A 20,314-nucleotide genomic window follows, 5' to 3' on the forward strand; every position below is an offset into this window, starting at 1 on the left:
TCTTGCCTTTCCACCCTGCCCAGGGCACCTGGTTGCCAACCTCACTTACACTCTGCAGCTGGATGGCCATCGGAGCAGAAGCCGGGGGTTATTCCCAGATGGGAAACATGAGCTCAGCAGGAACACAGCTGTCACCTCAGTCAAGTCCTGCACTGGGTTCTGGTTCCACTTCCCGGTAAGGAGCCAGCAAGGCTGCTCAGGGCAGGGAAGGGGCGGACGAGCTGACCGCAGCGGGAGGCAGCCCCAGTGCCAGGCTCGGCTCCATCGCTGTCCAGCACAGGTCACAGGTCACCTTGATCTCCTGGTCCTACCGTTTCCTCTTCTGTACCACAGTAGTAACAATACCTTCAGCATATTTTCTTCTAGTCCTTAATCCACATCCATAGGCATTTTAAACATGACTACAATTGTAAAGTACTTACCATTTTTTCCCTACTCTTTTCACACATCATATATTAATGCTGCAGCCCAGCTTTCAGATTATTTTTAATGGCCACAGAATATTCGGGCCTATGGAATATTCAGGCGCGGTGGTGTGTCACTATTTGCCAGGTACACGTGGTCATTTATTATTATTATTATTATTTACATATTTATTTATTTATTTATTTGGCTGTACCAGGTCTTAGTTGCGGCACTCGGGATCTTCGTTTGCCGTGTGGGTCTTTTATTATTAACATCTATCCCAGGGCTTCCCTGGTGGCGCAGTGGTTAAGAATCCGCCTGCCCATGCAGGGGACATGGGTTCGAGCCCTGGTCCAGGAAGATTCCACATGCCACGGAGCAACTAAGCCCGTGTGCCACAACTACTGAGCCCGAGTGCCTAGAGCCCATGCTCCGGCAACAAGAGAAGCCACCGCAATGAGAAGCCCACGCACCGCACAAAGAGTAGCCCCCCGTTCTCCACAGCTAGAGAAAGCCTGCACGCAGCCATGAGGACCCAACACAGCCAGAAATAAATAAATAAATTTATTTTTAAAAAAAATCCATCCCAGAAAGAATTTTTTTAAGTTCTTGTTAGTTTAGATAACTGCCAAAATACCCAAATTCCGTATGCTTATACCTGTTCTGTATGAAATAAGATTGATATTAAATTTTATTCTGGCCTCAAATATTTCATAAGAGACTGAATATGTGATTGGTATATTCAGTATAAGATTTTGAAGTTTGTGTTCAAGTTTTTATTATGGGAAATTTCAGACATACAAAAGTAGAAAAATAGTTTAATGAACCGCCAAATAGCCATCACCCATTTTCAACAATTATCAGCTCCTGATCTCATTTCATGCAGAACCCCTCTGCCTCCTCACACCCCTAACCCGCATTACAAGACTTGGAAATTTTAAACATAAATTTGCCAGAGAAGAGGCCCTGTGACATGATGGAAAGACTTTAGACTTGGGAGTTGGACAGGCCTGGGTTCACTTCCTAGTTCTCGTCCTTAGGAAAGTTGTGTCCCCTTTTTACACCTCACTTTCCTCGTCTCCAATGTGGGGATAATAATGCCTACCTCTTCGAGTTGGGGGAAACTTTAAGTGAGGACAAAAAGTCCTCCAAAGTGAGCGTCTCCAAAGTGTCAGGCACTGGTAATAACGTAAAAGACTGACACCCACCCCTGTTCTCAAGGAACTGGGATATTCTGCTTATTCTAGAGTATTCTTTTCCTGTGCAAACTTTGATAATGGTTGCCTAGAGGAGTTTGACAGAGATTCAGGGACTTCTGTTAGGACTCAGTGGGGAAAAGTGCCGTGGTTGATGACTGATGTCTGCCTTGGGATTGGAGCTGAGGGATGAACAATCGTACTGAGAAGCAAGCTGGGCATATTATAAACACCTGATGTATAGTAAACATATTTCCACTCCTGGTAAGGTCTCAGACAGCTAGCTACTGGAATGTCATCATTTATAAAGTATGGACAAGTTGTGCCTTTAACTGGAAGTGTGGTAAAGGTTAAACTCATGACATAGGGTGTATTCTTATTGCCCTCAGGTGTGCACTCAAGACCTCATCTCTCCTATCAATGTCTCCCTAAATTACTCTCTCTGGGAGGAAGAAGGGACACCGAGGGACCAAAGGGCGGTAAGAAGAGATCAGCTGGAGAAACTGATAGGAAATAAGGGAGAATAGAAATTCAGTGTAGCAGGACTGTTACATTGGCTTCAAGCAATAGAAACGAAATATGCTTACTTACGCAGAAAGGAGTCTATGGGAGTTTGTATTTAAGAGAAATTTGGAAAACTGGGATTGGGAAGATGGAGGACCAGGGTGGGTGGAGGCTCTGGGGGCTCTCAAGAGGAAGAAATAATGGATGGACTTCCCAGGGCACGGCCCCTTCCGTGAATCTGCTCCCCGTCCCTCTGTGCATCTGCTTCAGACCTCATTAGGGTTCTAACATGGGGCGAATTCTAACATATGCAAATTACAGGGAGAGAACACCAGAAAGCCTAGGACCATCCCTTATCTGTGGAAGGACAGGGTATCCTAATTAGCCTTCTCGCCCAAGGGTATTCCGTTGAGGGCAGGTAGTTCCCTCAAAGCCTAATTGGGGTGCCCTTGTTATGTAAAAGAGGAGGAAAACACTCTCTATCCTAGTCTCCTGGATCACACGCTCCCTACCCAGTGCCAAAAGCCTAATTTCCTCTTCTGAAATCCTTGACACTCAGCTGGTGGTTTGGCTTCTGTTGGAAGGCAGCAGGGTCTGATGGAAGGAACCTGGGCCTGGAAGCCTGAAAATGTAGATTTTTTTTTTTCTGGCCCTGAAGATGTAGATTTTTTTTTTTTCTGGCACAAGCACGTCTGTCTTTCTTCGGGACTGTTTCTGCATCTCTGAAATGAGTCGCAACATTCTGAGGCCCCTTTCAGAGCCGGAGCACAGTGACTGATAAGCACACTCTTTCTTGTGGCTTTTGGCAGCTTGCACTGAGTGCCCCGCCCCCCAACCTGCCACCCACTCAGGATGTATAGGGACAACCAGCAGTTTCTCCCATCGGCACTAATTAAAAAAAAAAAAAAAAAGTCAAACTGTGTGGTGCAGCAACTCAGGCTTAAAAAGAGACCTGGGAATTCCCTGATGGTACAGTGGTTAGGACTCCAAGCTTCCACTACAAAGGGCACGAATTCGATCCCTGGTTGGGGAGCTAAGATCCCGCAAGGTGTGTCGCCCGGCCAAAAGAAATAATAATAATAAACAAATTAAAGGGTAATTTTTAAAAAAAGAGAGAGAGACCTGAGGTCACAGTTGTCAAAAAGTCTTCCTGGGGGAAGTGTCATTGGTTCCGGATCTCGCAGAATGAGTAGATTTTGGGTAGGTTGAGAGAGAAGGGGCACGATTTTAAGTTCAGGGGAAATGGGGAGGTGGGCTTAGCTTCTGGCAGCACAACTGAGCAAGACAGAGGCCCTGGATGGCCCTTTGGGGACGGGCTGTGGTCTGGTGGGTGGTGGGAATGTTGGGGTGGCTGCGAGCCCGTCAGCAGGAGCTGCCAGGAGCCCCGCCCTTAGGGGAGAGTCTGGAGACTGCTTGGCAGACGGCCTGGAAGTGGAGGAGGCTGGAGTCTCTCGAGAACATACAGTTGATCACCCATAAAACAATCCTGTGTCGCCATTACCCTCAACTGCCTAATATGGCTTGCAAGGCGGGGGGCCGAATCTGGACCCTGCTTCTCTCTCCTGCCCCTCCTGACACGTGGCGCTCCAGCCAGTCTGAGCATCTTCCTGCTCCTTACACGGGCACAATCCCTCTTGCCTCGGCCTTCACATAAACTGTTCTTTCCTCGTCTCTTGCCATTCTCTTCACCTGGCTCCCTCCTCCTCACCCTGTGGATTTCAGTTGAGATGCCGTCCCATCAGGAAGCTTCCCTGATCTCCAAGCTTAGGATAGGATCCCCTTCTATATCCTCTAAACATACCCTGTACTTGTCCCATCCTCACACTTGAGGATGCCGGGCCATTTCTCCCACCACCCTGGGAGGACGGGCAGTGTGTCTGTTTTGATCTCTGGTGGGGGGGTCTGGCCCAGAGCAGAAATTCTGGAAACGTTGAAAAAACTGGCCTTGATCTGATAAGAGATGGAGAACTGGGGTTCACAGAGGAGAACCACAGGAGGAGCTAGTCCCAAACAGGCGAGTCTAGAGGCTGCACGGCCAGGAGTTGCTCCCAGCAGAGGCTGGGAGAACCTGGGGGAGCTGCTCGGTCAAGGCCCAGATCTCGTGGCCAGGACAGGAAGTGGACACCCTGAGCCTCCCTCAAGGAACTGCCACCAGAGGAGTGTGGCACAGACAGCCTTGGGCTGAGTCGGGAGGTTGGGGCCTGACCCGGGAAGGCATTGGCTCCTGAGAGGGCCCCGACCACAGCCAGCCCAGCTGAGCACCAAGCTCCGAGCCCCTCCAGCTCTCCTCCATCAGTTCTGCTGCCTCAACTATTCTCTCCTGTCTCCCCCTCCTCCGTGCTCAGCAGGGCAAGGACATCCAGCCCATCCTGAGACCCTCACCACACTCGGAGACCAAGGAGGTAAGAGGGGAAGAGGGGCAAACAGAGAGGCCAGGGTCCAGTCCTCCTGGGTGTGGGGATCTGAGCCTCCTGGTCCTTTCTTCTTGGCCTTTCAGATCCCTTTTGAGAAGAACTGCGGAGAGGACAAGAAATGTGAGGCTGACCTGGGGCTGACCTCCGCTGCAAGGTCTGTAAGGCCTCCTATTTCACTCAATGTTTTCCCGAGGCAGCTCCTGTGTATAGAAAGAACATGGGACTTCAGGTCGGAAGACCCCCACGGTCACTGACTCCGTTTGTCGTCTGGGCCTTAGTTTCCCTCTCTGAGAAATGCTGGTGCCTTGCAGCTCTCCTATCAGGAATAGATGAGATCGCAAAACTTAAAGCCTGTGCATAGGAGCTTATTTTTGTGTATTTCTTTTTTCTGGCCTACTGGATCCCTCAGTTCTGAAAGTCCCCACCTCTGATCCTGCTTCCTTTGTTGGCCCCCATAACTTTGCCCTGATCCTCCCCCCAGATCCAGAGTCCTGCGTCTGACCCCCTCCGCCAGCCTCTCTGTGGGGCTGACACTGAGTAACTTGGGAGAAGATGCTTACTGGGTCCACCTCAGCCTGAGCTTCCCTCGGGGACTCTCCTTCCGCAAAGTGGAGACACTCAAGGTGAGCGAGAGGGTGGGGTCTGCCCTCAGACCACGTGCCAGGCTTGTCCTGCCTCTTGGAGCCCCAGGCGGTCAGGACAGCCTGAAGATGTGGGCGGAGGTCTTTGGACCACCTCTGGGTTCTCAGCCTGATGGCCACCCTCGAGCTGTGTGAGCTGAGATACAAGGTTCATCCTCTGTGAGCCTCGGATTCGCAACCAAGAAATGAGGCTGGGGACATCACAGGGTTAGAGGGTCGCATGAAATGGAGAGTGTGACAGAGGCTCATGGACCTGGTGACCAAGAAGGTGCGCACAGGTTCAGGGAGATCGAGCTACCTTCCTCTTAAAGGTGACCAACTTGTCTTTGAGGGATGGCCTGGGTTGTTTTATTATTTTGTTTTATTTTTTCTTCTAATTTTATTGAGATATAATTGACATACAGCACTGTATAAGTGGAAGGTGTACAGCATAATGATTTGACTTACATATATCATGAAATGATCATCACAATAAGTTTAACGCATATGCATCATCTCGTATGGATACAAAATTAAAGAAACAGAAAAAACATTTTTGTGTGTGATGAGAACTCCTAGGATTTACTCTCTTGAGCTGGGTTGTTTTAAGTACAACTTTTATTTTTTAAATTATTGTTACAAAAGTAATACATGATCACCACAGAAACTTGGAAATTACAGAGAAGTTTAAAGAAGACAAACACCCGTACTTATACAACCCACAATTATGACTTTTAATATTTTGGTGTTTATCCTTCTGTTTATCTATACACATAGGTATAAATTATTGATACATTGTATATTTATTCTGTATTTTAAGTAATTGGCATTTTGCTCTCCATATGGTTATTTTTCCTCCATGTTTTTTTAAAATTTTTGAATTTTGAAATTTAAAAAAAAATGTTGAGCCATACAATATTTGTCTTTTTGTGTCTGTCTTACATCACTTAGCATGACGTTCTTCACCTTAGCATTATGTTTTTGAGGTTCATCCCTGTGATAGCAGGTATGAATTTCATTCCTTTTTTTTTTTTAAATTTATTTATTTATGACTGTGTTGAGTCTTCGTTTCTGTGCGAGGGCTTTCTCTAGTTGCGGGAAGCGGGGGCCACTCTTCATCGCGGTGCGCGGGCCTCTCACTATCGCGGCCTCTCTTGTTGCGGGGCACAGGCTCCAGACGCGCAGGCTCAGTAGTTGTGGCTCACGGGCCCAGCTGCTCCGTGGCATGTGGGATCTTCCCAGACCAGGGCTCGAACCCGTGTCCCCTGCATTAGCAGGCAGATTCTCAACCACTGCGCCACCAGGGAAGCCCCGCATTCCTTTTTAAGGCTAATATTCCATCACATGGATATACCACATTTTGCTTATCCGTTCTTCTGTTGATGAATCCTTGAATTATTCTTATACAGCAACATTAAATGCTTTCTTAAGGGGCATCTAGTAGAGTGATTGAGAACTTGAGATCAGGGGTCAAACAGACCTGTATTCAAGTTCCTACCAGATCCCTGTTGTGAGACTGGGGGGGAAGTCTCTCGACTGCTCTGAGCCTCTATTTCCTTATCTAATTTTCTTCCCAATCCGAACTGAAATCTGTCGCTCCCAGACAGTGATGAAGATGGAGAGTTTTGTCCTCCTTAGCCCAGGATCAAGTTCATTTTGTAAATGGTTGCTGAATGTGTGGATGTAGCTGCATTTTAACTCTCTCCTGTGATTGTACCATGATTCACTGAACGATTCCCACCTCTTTGGATTGTTTGATCACTTCCAGTTTTTCCCTGTGACAAACAGGATTGCAGTGAACATCTTTGTACTGAACCCCTGGCTGTACCCCTGATCCTTCGGCCCCACCTTTCTGCAAATGTGCCCTGGCGGGGGGCGGGGGCCTGAGGGTTGGTGGCCTCTGGGGAACCCTTAGCCTCGCCCACTAAAAAGCTCCTTCTCTCTCTTCTCACCCCCAGCCCCACAGCCAGATACCTGTGAGCTGCGAGGAGCTTCCCGAGGAGACCAAGCTTCAGAGCAGGGCCCTCTCTTGCAACGTGAGCTCTCCCATCTTCAAAGCGGACAGCTTGGTGAGTGCTTTCAGCCCCCAGGAGTCAAGCAGCCAAGGGGCTGTAAGCTCAGGAGGGGAGGGAGCTCCTGGCTCTGGGAAAGGTGAAGGTGATTGGAAAGGCAGGGCTTATCCCTACCCCCAAGAGAATGTGTGCAGAGGTGTCCTGTGTCGTGTTTGAGAGCCTGGACTTCGGAATCAGAGAAACCCAGGGTTGGGTCATTCATTTTGTGACCTTACACACATGACTTAACCACTCAGAGCCTCGGTATCCTCATCTCTACAATGGGGATAAAACACCCAGCCCAGAGCTTGAGATAAGGTGTCACTGTGACTATGGCAGTGGGGGGCATGGGGGCTGCGAGGGGCTAAGGTGGCCCCCTGAGGGCCAGGCGCCTTCCTTCTTCATTCCCCTCTCCTCCCCTGACAGGTTGATATCCAGGTGATGTTTCATACGCTGCTGAACGGCTCCTGGGGGGACTTTGTCGAGGTGCACGCCAATGTGAGCTGGTGAGCAGGCCCCAGGCAGGCCCCTGCCAGCATCCCCTCCCGCCCTGGCCTCAGACTGTCACACAGTCCTGGCCAAGCCGTCTCCTAACACTGCCCTCTACCTTGCCCCCTGCAGCAACAATGAGGACTCAGGCCTCCTGGAGGACAACTCGGCCACCACCAGCATACCAGTCATGTACCCCATCAACATCCTCACCAAGGAGTGAGTCCTGAGCAGCCGTCCCCCCTCTCCTCCCACCTCAGCCCCCCCACCCAGGGCCCCAGCCTTCCTCCCAGGGCTACCCCTCAAAGCCCCCCTCACCTCTTTCCTAGAGCCCCAGGGTGATTAGAACTGATTCTAGCTACAATCTCAGCAGTTTTCAACACTCAGTAGAGTGAAGACCCTTGAAGAGCTCTGAGTCAGATCAATACTTACTGACGGAAGAAAAAGTGCACTGAATGCTGACCTGATGTGAGCTTCTGCTCCAACTGCACTGCGCAGCTGAGGGCTTTCCCTGGAGCTTCCGACACCTAGCGAGGCACCTTGCCTCTCTCTGATTTACTGATGAACAATGAGGCTCAGAGAAGGGAGGAATCTGCCCAGAGTAGTACAGCTAGGAAGTACTGACACCAGGGTCTGAACTTAAGTCTGTCTGACTCCAAACCCCAGCCAAGCGCTTGAACATTTCCAGCCATGCTAGATTCCCTCTTCCCCGGGGCCAAGAGTGCTGGAAGAGATAGAAAAGTTTTCACAATGGCCCTTGCCCACAGAGAGTTTATGGTCAGGTTGGAGAACCCAAACACACGGAATGAGTGAGTCTCAGAATGCTGTGGCAGGAAGGACCCATGGGGATCACTAGTTGGGTTTTCTCATTTACAGAGAAGAGGATGAAGCCGGAAAAGGGAAGTGGCGTTTTTAAGTCGGCTCAGTGAGATAAGGGCGGGGCCGTGTCTGAGCCGGGGTCCCCGGTGCTTTTGAACATAAATGCCAAACACAATATTGTCTGAGGTGTGACATGAGATTAGAGCCAGGAGAGATGATGTGAGCTGGAGGAGACTTGAAAGGAGTCGTGCAGAACAGGGGCTTGAACTGGGGTCTGGAGGGTGAGGAGGTTCAGATAAGGGCTAGGAAGGAAGGCAGCCGTTCTCATCAGAGAGACTAGCAAAGGGGAAGGCACGGAGGCAGCAAACAGTGGGGCAGATCTGGGGAGCAGGGAGTGGGCGGGCCCAGAAGATGGTAGGTATTTGTGGGGAGCAGTGGGCAGGCAGACTAGGAAGCGGGCAGGTCTGGGTATGGGGGAGCTTTGGACCTGACCCTTGTGGGCAGCAGGGACCCATTGATGGATTCGGAGGAGGTGCGTGGCAGGATCAGAGAGTGATATTAGGAAGGTCATTAGACGGATGGGGTGGGAGAGCGAGCCAGAGGCTGGTGCACTTCTCGAGGAGATGAGCAGTGGGGCCCAAGGACAGTGGAGGCCCCGGCGAGGTGGCGTCTAGTGGGGAGAACACAGCTCCAAAAGCCATCCACTTGTGTTCCAGTCCTCGTCCCCCACTGCAGGACTTTGGGCAAGACTGACCCCTTCAGTGAGCCCTAGCTTCCAAAGGGCAAGAGCAGAGCGATGTCAGGATGACACGAGATCGTGCCTGCGCCATCTCTAGCAGAGTGGCTGGCAACTCCGAGGCTCCCCCTGGCCCAGGGCCCCCTGGGTGACTGGGTTGCCGTCTTCTCCAGCTTCTTCAGCTGCTCCTCTCTCTCCACAGCCAGGAAAACTCCACACTCTATATCAGTTTCACCCCCAAGGGTCCCAAGATCCACGATGTCAAGCACATCTACCAGGTATGAACCTCAATGTGAAAGGGTCCTTAGAGGTTTCACGTTCAGCCCCATCCTGAGGACCAAGGATGCAGAGACCAACTAGACCCAGTCCCATCCTCAACGAGCCCAGCCCTCCACCTCGTTCTGTGATCCTTTCCCTGAAATGCTGCCAGTGGCGCATACTCACCGGCTCCTTTCCAACTCTGGATAAATTATTTCTGGAATCACAGAACTTGAGAGCCAGAAGGGCTCTGAGAGAGAACCTAACTTTGGGGTTGTTGTTGTTTGAATTTATTTTATTGAAGTATAGTTGATTTACAGTGTCGTGGGGTGTTTTTGTTTTTTGAAGTAGAAAGTTCCCATTTATTTTAGGATTCAATTATATAGACATTTGATCTCCTAATTGTGTTCTCAGTTAGGTACAGAATCAGATTCATGTTTTCTGGAGAGAACCTAGTTTGGTTTCTTTGCTGCACTGTGAGGCGTTTGGGATCTTAAGTTCCCCAACCAGGGATTGAACCCGGGCCAGCAGTGAAAGTGCCAAGTCCTAACCACTGGACTGCCAGGGCATTTCCAAGAACCTAGTTTTTATTCAAACATTTAATGAGCTACTATTCTAGTTTAGGTACTTTCCTAGGTGGTGGGGCAGCAATAAATAAAACAGGGTCCGCGACCACTCACCAAACCCAAGTTCTGAGCCTGGACCTCTATACATGCTAGCCCTGTAATTCACACCCAACTGTGAGAGCCTGTAAGACAGGCAGTGTCGTTTCCATTTTACAGATGAGAAATCTGAAGCATAGACAGGTCAAGTAACTTGCCCTGGTTACCCAGCTAGTAAGGGGAACAGGTCAGATTCAAGCACTTACTTGTATACAAAATCCATGTGTTTAAGTTAGTGGTCCTCATTTCTCCTGCAATGCTTGGTGCTGTAGTAGAGTCTTCATTATGGGAACTCAGAAGAGGGAGGCCGCCCCCTGAATCTAAACCTTGAGGCGTCTAGGGCTTTCTTGAGGTAACCTCAGAGAGGAGCAGGCGCTGAACAAGCCAAGAGCATTTTCATTTTACCGTGGGGGAAACAGAGGCCCCAAAGAGGCGCCATCTTCCCCAAGGCCACACTGAAGTCAGGGCCAACTGGGCAGTAGCCAGAGGGGAAGGACCCCAGGCAGTTCAAGCCCCTTTGGAACAAAGGTGGAAGCCATCTCACCTTGACACCTCAATGAGGGAGAGGGGCCTTTGGGAAGGTCAGATGCCCATTTGCATTGAGATAGAACGTTCTGAGTGACCAGTGGAGTTGGCTTCCAGTGTCTTTCACTGGGATGGCTCTGGGCTCCCTACGGGGGTCGACCAGGCCAGTCCTTTTACCACCAGAATAGTGGGAAAGAGTCCGACAAACCCCAACTCTGTCGCTTGCGCTCTGTATGACCTTGGGCCAAGGATTCACCTGTCCGTGCCTCAGTTCCCCACTGTGACAAGTGAGGTCTGGCATAAGAACTTCACCGGTAGTCGTGAGGTTTAAATGGGTCACCTGCTTCCTCTAGAGTGCTTGGCACGGTGCCTGGGGACGTGGAGGTCGTTACAGGGGTGAGGTGGGTGTCGTGCTGCAGCCCTGACCCTCCCAGCTACTTTGGAAACCTTACATTCTTGCCTCACTCAGCCTGGAACCAGCTCAACCCCCTGAGCACGCTCGCTCGCTCTCTCTCTCCGCCTCTGAATAGTCACCAGGGCTAGATGCCTGCACCACCTCACCAGCCTCCAGCATCTTCAGCCATGCATTTGCCTCGCTACTGCCTGCCTTGGCAAGCAGCCACTCTTGCTAAAGGCCCTAATGGTCTCCGTTTTAGCTAAACCCAACACGGCATGAGTGATCCTGTCCCTCCTTCCTGAAGCTGTCCCATTAGTCAGGCCCTGTTTGCCTCAAGGAGGTCAGCTCTAATAACTAAGGTTTACTGTGGGCTAAACAGGCATGGAAACCCAGTGAGAGCTGGCCAGCTGGGCCACCGGATCTCCTTCCTCGTGGTCTCCTGCTCCCCTGGCTGGTTAGGAACATAGGCTTCAGCCAGATCTGAGATCTTTTTGAAGTTCTGCCACTTAAAGCTGTGTGACCTTAGGCAGCTTACTTAACCTCTCTGAGCCTCGGTAAAACGGGGATAATAGCACCTACCTTATGGGGTTTTCAGGAGGCACAAATGAGAAAATGCAATTTAATTTTTTTTTTTTTTGGCCATGCACCCGCGCCCTCGACAGTGAAAGCGCAGAGTCCTAACCACTGGACCACCAGGGAATTCCCAGAAAATGCAGTTTAAGAGCTTAGCACAGTGCTGACACAAACGGTATCAGTCAACGTTGGCTGTTTTTAACATTATTATTTTCCCCATCATCCAAGGAAGGTGATAGAACACAGTGGTTCCAGTCTCTGGAGTCACAGCCTGGGTTAAAATGCCAGCTCTACTACTTGATAGCTTCAGACAAATTAGTGAATCTCCCTGAGCCTCAGTTCTCTCATCTGTAAAATGGGGATGATAGTACTGCCCACCACATAGGAATATTGAAAGAACTAAATGAGATCATGCATTTAGTGAGACTCAGACGAGGCCTAGCATGCTAAGTGTTCATCAGGTGGGGATAGTTACCACCTACGTGTTCTAATCCTCCGTCCTCTGCTTTGTCACCATTGCCATTGCCTCCTAGCAGATTCGGGGCTCTGGGCTTGCGCTACTGATTGTTCTGTTGTGTCTGTTTCCACTAGGTGTGTCTCACTTCCAGGGTCAGTGTCCCCCTTCCAAATGACAACTCTGAATTGTGTCCCTCTTGCGCCTCCAATGCACCTGTGCCTGCAGCTGGTCACTGATCTCCCCTGGGGTGTCTTCCTAGCATCTTTTTTTGTTGTTGTTGTCTTTTAATGGCTTTATTGAGATAGAATTCACATACCCATTTACCCATTTAAAGTGTACAATTCAATGGCTTTTAGTATATTCACAAAGCTGTGCAACCATCACCATAATCTAATTTTAGAACATTTTTATTACTCCAAAAAGAAACCCGGTACCTAGTTGCAGTCACACCCCCTTCCTCCCTCCCCCAGCACCTGGCAGCCACTACTTTTGTCTCTATAGATTTGCCTATCCCGGACGTTACATATAAAAAGAATCATACAACATGTGGTCTTTTGTTACTGGATTCTTTTTTCACTTAGCATAGTATTTTCAAGGTTCACCCATGTTGTAGCATGGGTCAGTATTTCATTCTTTTTTTGGGGGGGGAGGGGAAATAATATTCCTTTGTAAGACAGGCCACACTTGATTTATCCATTCTTCAGTCTATGGACATTTGGGTTATTTCCATTTGGGGCTATTATGGATAATGCTGCTAGAACATTCCTGTACAGGTTTTTTGTGTGGACATATGTTTTGTTTCTCCTGGATATATAACTAGGAGTACAATTGCTCCTCTTGAAGCTTTGGTCTCAGGATGTTCGAAACCAAATTTATCATCTTCCTGTAAGCCAGCATCTCCTTTGGTTTGCTTAGAATCCTTTAAAAGCACCACCTTTTCCTCAAGCAAAACTTCCAAGTCTGGGTGAACGTCTCCTTCCTCTGTACTTGGTTCCACTGCCTCCTCAGGTGCTGTTGTCTATATCCTCTTCTCTCTTCTGACCTCACTACTGCTCAGACTGAGTTCCTCATCTTCTTGCAGCTGGACTATGGCACAGGCTCCCAACTTCTTTCCATTCCGTGCCTGCAGTGGGTGCAACCGCCTGGAGCCATCTTCCCCTTGGCTGCCTTCCAGGACTGCCCATTGCTTAGTCATTGGTCCCCTGACTTCTGGCCCTCCAGCCTCTGGACACCAGAATCTCATCCCAAGTCTCCTTTCCAGACTTATCTCCTATCTCTCCTTCCCAGGCACCCTACCGTCTGGCCACATCACACTCACCTGGTGCTCTCCTAATTGCCTGCATTTTCTCTTCCCGCTGGCTTCCCCCATCTTTATCTGTTAATCTCCTCTCTACCTTTCACAGCTAAATTCAAATGCTGCCTTTAACATTAGGCCATTTAAATTTAACTTAACTGATGCTTTTAAAGTGTCCACAGATGTTTGTTGAATGAATAAATGGTAGAACCCCACAAACTGGATATGTATTTCCCTGCTTGACCTCCCTGCGATTCATTGGTGCTACTCCTGTGTCACTTTCTTCTACATTTCTGGGTCTTCCAGCCCTAGCACAGACAGATCTTTTTTATAAAAGGCACTTAGGAAATGCTTTTTTAAAAAAAATCTTGGCTGCGCCGCACAGCTTGTGTGATTTCAGTTCCCCGACCAGGGATTGAACCCAGGCCACAGCAGTGAAAGCCCGGAATCCTAACCAGTAAGCTACCAGGGAACCCCCAGGAGATGTTTCTTAAATAAATTCAGTGCACTTGCCAAAATGTTTTTCCCAAATAATTTTTGCATCTATCCTTGTTAAATGTCCTTCCTTCTTTCACTCATTCATAAAACTACTTTTTGCGAGGCTGGTTTTGTGCTGGGTAGTGTGTCAAAGCCGTAGGGAATTGCAGGTGAAGTGAGCCCCAGCTCCTGCCCTCTCACAGCTCACAGTCTAGGGGGGATAAACACACACAAGCAGATGCTTTGCCATCTTGCTGGTGAACGAGGGTGCTGTGGGAGAGTCAGCCAAACCTTCAGGGATGATGTTTGAGCAGTACCTTGCAGGATGGGCAAGGGTTAGCCACATGGAGGAAGCAGAGAAGCACGTGGAACCCATGCGGTAAGGGTATGGTTGACCACTGCCCGCTGCCTAATGAAGAGTGGGCCCTTGGGTCCCAGCCAAGGAGGATTGGATCTGGGGTGGCCGTTGGGGTGGCATTCAGGGCTCTGCAGCCCCTTGTCCTCTGTACCAGGTGAGGATCCAGCCTTCTGTCTATGACCACAATGTGCCCACCCTGGAGGCCTTGGTTAGGGTACCACAGCCTCACAGCGAGGGGCCCATCATGCACAAGTGGAGCGTGCAGATGGTGAGTGTGGCCCACGGAGGGAAGGGCGCCCAGGTCTCTGGGGGTGAGCTCATGACGTGGGGTTGGGGGGAGATGTGTGGGGACAGGAGTGAGGATGATTGAATCTGCCAGGGGCCAGTGGGGGAGAACTGGGATGCACGGTGGTATCTGAGAGTGGGGAAGAATGCCAGGTCTGGCCGCAAGGGGCTGGCGTCCCCTCTCAGCTCTGGACTAACTGAAGACCTCGCCTCATCCTTCCCAGGAGCCTCCTGTCACCTGCCACCGTGAGGATCTGGAGAGTCCATCTGATGTGGCTGAGGTGTGGGCCCGTGATCTCAGAAACTGGGGTGGGGGCTGGCCAGGGGGCAGGTGGGAAGAGACCTCCCTGACCCCCTGCTTTCCTTCTTCCCGCAGCCTTGCTCACTTGGAGCCGAGTTCCGCTGCCCAGTGGTCTTCAGGCAGGAGATCCTCGTCCAAGTGATCGGGACGGTGGAGCTGGTTGGGGAAATCAAGGTAGCTGGCAACAGACTCCAAGTGGTTCTGGGGGGCCCTCGAGGGGTGGAGGGTGGTCTTCCCCCCCAGAGAGCCTCCCTTCATTGTTTTGTTCTGTCTTGAGGAAATAGCCCCAGCGTTTACACAGTTGCAGATGAAAGAGGACCATGATTTGTTTAAAATTTGCAGGACTGTTTTCAGGGGCCTACAGATAATTCCTAGGTGTTCTTTATAGGAAAAATGTCCTCCCAATAATGGCAAACGGCACGTTAGAACGCTCCAGGAGAGAATGGGGTAGAGATGGCGCACCCACTAGGACCCATTTTCCTCTGCCTCTGCCCCTTGAGTTGCACTGGGGGGCAGAAGTCAGTGGGTTCTGGGTCCTTGTTCCCTCTGGCCTGATGCCCCACCCCCACCCCTCCCTCCCACAGGCCTCCTCTATGTTCAGCCTCTGCAGCTCCCTCTCCATCTCCTTCAACAGCAGCAAGCACTTTCACCTCTATGGCAGCAATGCCTCCCTGGCCCAGGTATCTCTCTACCTCCTCAGAAGACCCAGGAACAGAGGGCAGCAGAGGAACGGGAGGAACCCAGGACAGAGCTAGGAGAGCTGGAGCTGGGAGTGTGGGCAGCCACAGAGGAGAAGGTTTGGGCTTTAGTGCAGTAAGAACCTCCCCACAGGGCTTCCCTGGTGGCTCAGTGGTTAAGAATCCGCCTGCCAATGCAGGGGACACGGGTTCGAGCCCTGGTCCGGGAAGATCCCACACGCTGCGGAGCAACTAAGCCCGTGCGCCACAACTACTGAGCCTGCGCTCTAGAGCCCGCGAGCCACAACTACTGAGCCCGCGTGCCACAACTACTGAAGCCCGCGTACCTAGAGCCCGTGCTCCGCAACAAGAGAAGCCACAGCAATGAGAAGCCCGCACACCACAATGAAGAGTAGGCCCCGCTCGCCGCAACTAGAGAAAGCCCGCACGCAGCCACGAAGACACAGTGCAGCCAAAAATAAATAAATTAAAAAAAAAAAAAAAAAAAAAGAACCTCCCCACAGCCAGAGCCATCAGCCTTGGCACAAGCAGACCACAAGGTCAAGATGGGTTTGATGGCAACTCAGCCAAGGGGCCCCCACCCCACACGCAGGGCATGACAGGAGGGGCCCAGCACATGCAGAGCCCGGCGTTGAGAGAGTGGGCGAGACGGGTTTAAGAGCAGGAAGCTCAGAGCAGGAGAAGGGAAGGGGCAGCTGAAAAAGTAAGCAGAAGCCAGATTCTGGAAGGCATTGCGTGCTGAGCTGGGGTTCTGGCATTTCATCCTGGGGCTAAGGGAAGCCTCTTAAGGGTTTAAGGGGGCCGTGGTGCATATTTGCCTGTTCATTCTGGTGGCTGCAGTGCAAGGTGTACTGGAGAGGGGGTCTGGGCCCAAGCCCCATGTCGTGCGTGACACAGTCCAGGTGGGAAATGCGGAGACCTAGGGACTGAGGCCAGATTCACAAGAAATGTCAGGGGTGGGAACGGCTTCTTCCCTGCACTCCCCACCTCTCCTCTCCCCCAGGTCATCATGAAGGTCGACGTGGTATATGAGAAGGAAATGGTCTATCTCTACGTGCTGAGCAGTATCGGGGGACTCTTGTTGCTGCTACTGATTTTCTTAGCTCTGTACAAGGTAGGAGCTTCTGCGAGGAACGAGCACCCAGCCAGGCTGGGGAAAGTGGAATTGGCAGGAGTCAGGGAGCAGAATACCAAGGTGAGGGGGCCTTAAAGCCAGAAGGGGCCTCAGCCTACTCCTCCTTCTACAGATAAGGCTACTGAGGCCCAAAGGGCAGGCAAGACTTTACCCCCATCCCTCAACAAGCACTGGCAGAGCCAGACCTGGGTACCCAGGGAGAGGAAGGAGAAGGAATGTCCCACATATCGAGGGCCAGGCACTGGGATACGGAGGCACAGAACACACACATGGTCCGTGCCTTTGAGATGCTCACAGTCTATGGGGGAGACAGACACGAACATGATGGGGGCTATACTATGTGCTCTGGGCCTATAACACAGGGACCTAACTGAGGTTGGGGGGAGTCCAGGAAGGCCTCTCAAGAGAGGTGGCCTTTAAGTTGGGATTTGAAGGATGAGTAGAAGTTAGCCAGATGAAGAGTGCTGGAGGGCAGCTGTTCCACGTGAAAAACTCAAATATTCCAGAAAAGAAAACATAGAAAATCAAAGTTTCTCCCTATTGCAACCCCAGAGGGTTGTCATTAACAACCATTTTGTTTATATTCCTCCATGTTCTAATTTTATTGTTAACGTATATGTGAATGTGTGAGCATGAGAGAGAGAAAGAGAAAAGCCAGTGGATGTGCGGATGTGTACAAAACGTTACTGTATATACTGCTTGGGAGCTTGTATTTCCCCCTGGATATTATATCTTGATGTCTTTCTGTCTGAGCACAATCAGATTTGCCTCTTGCTCTTTAGTTTTGTTTTTTTAATTTTTAAAAAAACATTTATTTTTTTGGCTGTGTTGGGTCTTCATTGCTGCGTGTGGGCTTTCTCTAGTTGCGGCGAGCTGGGGTTACTCTTTGTTGTGGTGTGCGTGCTTCTCATTGCAGTGGCTTCTCTTGTTGCGGAGCACAGGCTCCAGGCGCGCAGGCTCAGTAGTTGTGGCGCACGGGCTTAGTTGCTCCTCAGCATGTGGGATCTTCCTGGACCAGGGCTCAAACCCGTGTCCCCTGCATTGGCAGACAGATTCTTAACCACTGTGCCACCAGGGAAGTCCCTGCCTCTTGCTTTTTAACCCGTGTGGTTTTCTACTGTCTGGATGCCTCACCTTTTATTTAACAAGATCCTTATTGACGAACGTTTAGATTGTTTGGAATTGACCTTTTTTTCAAACTGTGTGCCAAAAGGCTTTTATTATTATTACTTTTTTTTTTTTTGGCTGCGTTGTGTCTTCGTTGCTGCGCGCAGGCTTTCTCTAGTTGCGGCGAGCGGGGGCTACTCTTCATTGCGGTGCACAGGCTTCTCATTGCGGTGGCTTCTCTTGTTGTGGAGCACGGGCTCTAGGCGCACGGGCTCCAGTAGTTGTGGCACATGGGCTCAGTAGTTGTGGCGCATGGGCTTTGTTGCCCTGCAGCATGTGGGATCTTCCCGGACCAGGGCTCGAACCCGTGTCCTCTGCATTGACAGGCGGATTCTTAACCACTGTGCCACCAGGGAAGTCCCAAAACGCTCTTGTTACCAACATCTTTGCACACTTGTCCAGATATTTTTTAGAATCAATTCCTAGAGCTGGTATTACTGAGCCAAAGAATATATATGTTTTGAGATTTCACCAGAGAGTGCATGGCCCCTACTAATAAGCCCTATATAAGTGCAGGCTCTTGCTGTTAGTATTACTAGATATTGTCAAATCACCCACCCGCAATAATGGTACGTGACATTTTGATGAGCCTCAGGAATGAACTATTAAACGTACAGCTTTTTAACATATTGCCAAGAAGCAGGTGTGGCAGATCCCCTCGCCCCATCCCCAGAGCAGATGCCACCTGTCTGTGGCATACGTGACTTATCCCTATAAACGGTACTTTCATGTTTTGCCGGGGCCAAATGGTCCAAAGGGCTCTGTGGACTCTTTGTTTACTCAAGTCTTGTCTTCTTACAGGTTGGTTTCTTCAAACGGAACCTGAAGGAGAGGATGGAGGCGACCGTAGATGCTTCAAATGAAATCACTGGAGAAGACGCTGGGCAGCCGGCGTCTGGGGAAGAAGCCAAGGACCCGGGCTGCCTGGAGCCCCTCCACGAGGAGGAGGCCCGGGACGGAGGTGGCAGGGACTGAGGTGCAGGCTGGATGCAGAAGGCCCAGGACTGGACTCGGGATGCCTGGTGCCAGCCTGCCTCTACCTGAATTTCACCATGTGTCCTTGGGCAAGTCACTGCCCCTCCGCGAGCCTCAGTTTCCCTATCTTGAACATGGGCCCATTCCTGCCTGCCTCCTTTGCAGGCTTGTGGTGAGGATCCTTTGAGGGATGGGCCAGGAAGGCCACAGAGGTGAGGCCTTGTAATTATCATGTGGTCCTGGCTCCCACCGGCCCCTGTTAGTTTCCTTCCCTGGAAGAAAACATCTGATCTAAATTTGGAGAAACGGCAATCTCAGAACCTAGAGACACTCCAGGCCCTCATACCCACCTGCCCTTGGATGTCTGCAGAGGCCTCAAGCTCCCAGAACCTTGCCTTGCATCCTCTCGTGCCTGGAATCCAGTCAGCTTTCAATTCTCCTACCAGAGAGCAAATCTCATCTGTGTCACTACATTGCTCCTCCAAACCCCTTGCCCTTTGGCTAACAGATTCCTTAATAGGCCTTCCAAAATCTGCAAAACTGAGCTGTTTCCTTCCCAGCCTTTTCTAGAGACATCCCGCCTCCCTTTCTAAGCGCCAGTTAACCAGCCTTTTCACTTGCCCAGCTCCTTCCTGGCTTACTGCCTTCACCCAGACTCTTCTCACTTCCTGGAACATTCCTCCTGCCTCGTTTTCCTGCCTAACCCTCTCTCAGCCTTCAGATCTCAGTTCACACATAACTTCCGCAGGGCAACGCCCCAACCCCAACTCAGTTTGGTTCCCATATTATACATGCTTACACTAGCCCGCACTTGTCCTGCATAGCACTGATCATATTCGTTAATTGTTAAGTGATTTACTTAAATTAAACAGTGGACTCCAGGGGGGTAAGGATCATACCTTTCTTGTTCACCTTGGGACCCCTGGTGATATCACAGAGCCAGACACATAGTAGGTGCTTGAGACAATTTCACTGAATTGTGAGGGTGCCTGTGGGAAGATAGAGAAAAAAGTTTGGATGGGCCCCATGGCAACCCCATCCGACAAGGCTCAGTCTGCCCCAGGCGCCTGCCCCCTCCCTCCACAGCCCCACCCCGGGACTCCATCACTTCCCACTGTGGCCCCCACCATGAGATTGTGAGCTCAAGGATGGCAACTGTGTCTGTTTACCTGGCTCCCAGTGCCAAGCACAGCACCTGTACATAGTTACCAAATAAATGTGAAATTCTGGCCAATTTTGTGATGTTTTTGTGCTGGTGCAACATTCCAGCCTGGCTCAATTAAATGAAAATTTCCTGGAATTAAATGGGAATTCCAGTGGTTAGAACTTGGAGCTTTCACTGCCAAGGAGCCAGGTTCGATCCCTGATCGGGGAACTAAGATCCCACAAGCCACGTGGCGTGGCCAAAATAAAAAAGAATATTTCCTTCTCAACCCTCCCACTAAGTGGGACCAAAACAGTCAAATCTTTTTTTCTTCCCTTTCTCCCTTCTCCTTCTCCTTTTTTTATTTGCCGTGA

The 20,314-nt window shown here is 50.4% G+C and overlaps 1 protein-coding gene across 2 annotated transcripts in view; it reads left to right on the plus strand.

Moving 5' to 3' along the window:
• ITGAL (integrin subunit alpha L) overlaps window positions 1-20,025 on the plus strand; it is a 41,681-nt gene extending 21,656 nt beyond the window's left edge. The window contains exons 17-31 of one of the 2 annotated variants that reach the window (XM_036827352.1): window positions 24-175; window positions 1,991-2,080; window positions 4,451-4,507; window positions 4,603-4,673; window positions 5,001-5,142; window positions 7,098-7,208; window positions 7,617-7,696; window positions 7,812-7,898; window positions 9,437-9,512; window positions 14,390-14,503; window positions 14,745-14,801; window positions 14,897-14,995; window positions 15,406-15,501; window positions 16,523-16,633; window positions 18,623-20,025. In XM_036827352.1, the coding sequence (XP_036683247.1) occupies window positions 24-175; window positions 1,991-2,080; window positions 4,451-4,507; window positions 4,603-4,673; window positions 5,001-5,142; window positions 7,098-7,208; window positions 7,617-7,696; window positions 7,812-7,898; window positions 9,437-9,512; window positions 14,390-14,503; window positions 14,745-14,801; window positions 14,897-14,995; window positions 15,406-15,501; window positions 16,523-16,633; window positions 18,623-18,796 (1,517 nt within the window). In that variant the 3' untranslated portion in view covers window positions 18,797-20,025. The remainder of the gene's footprint in view (window positions 1-23; window positions 176-1,990; window positions 2,081-4,450; window positions 4,508-4,602; window positions 4,674-5,000; window positions 5,143-7,097; window positions 7,209-7,616; window positions 7,697-7,811; window positions 7,899-9,436; window positions 9,513-14,389; window positions 14,504-14,744; window positions 14,802-14,896; window positions 14,996-15,405; window positions 15,502-16,522; window positions 16,634-18,622) is intronic. The other variant, XM_036827353.1, reaches the window with a different exon arrangement.
• The last annotated feature ends 289 nt before the right edge of the window (window positions 20,026-20,314 follow it).

Source organism: Balaenoptera musculus, chromosome 15, assembly GCF_009873245.2.
Source record: "Balaenoptera musculus isolate JJ_BM4_2016_0621 chromosome 15, mBalMus1.pri.v3, whole genome shotgun sequence".
NCBI lineage: Eukaryota > Metazoa > Chordata > Mammalia > Artiodactyla > Balaenopteridae > Balaenoptera > Balaenoptera musculus.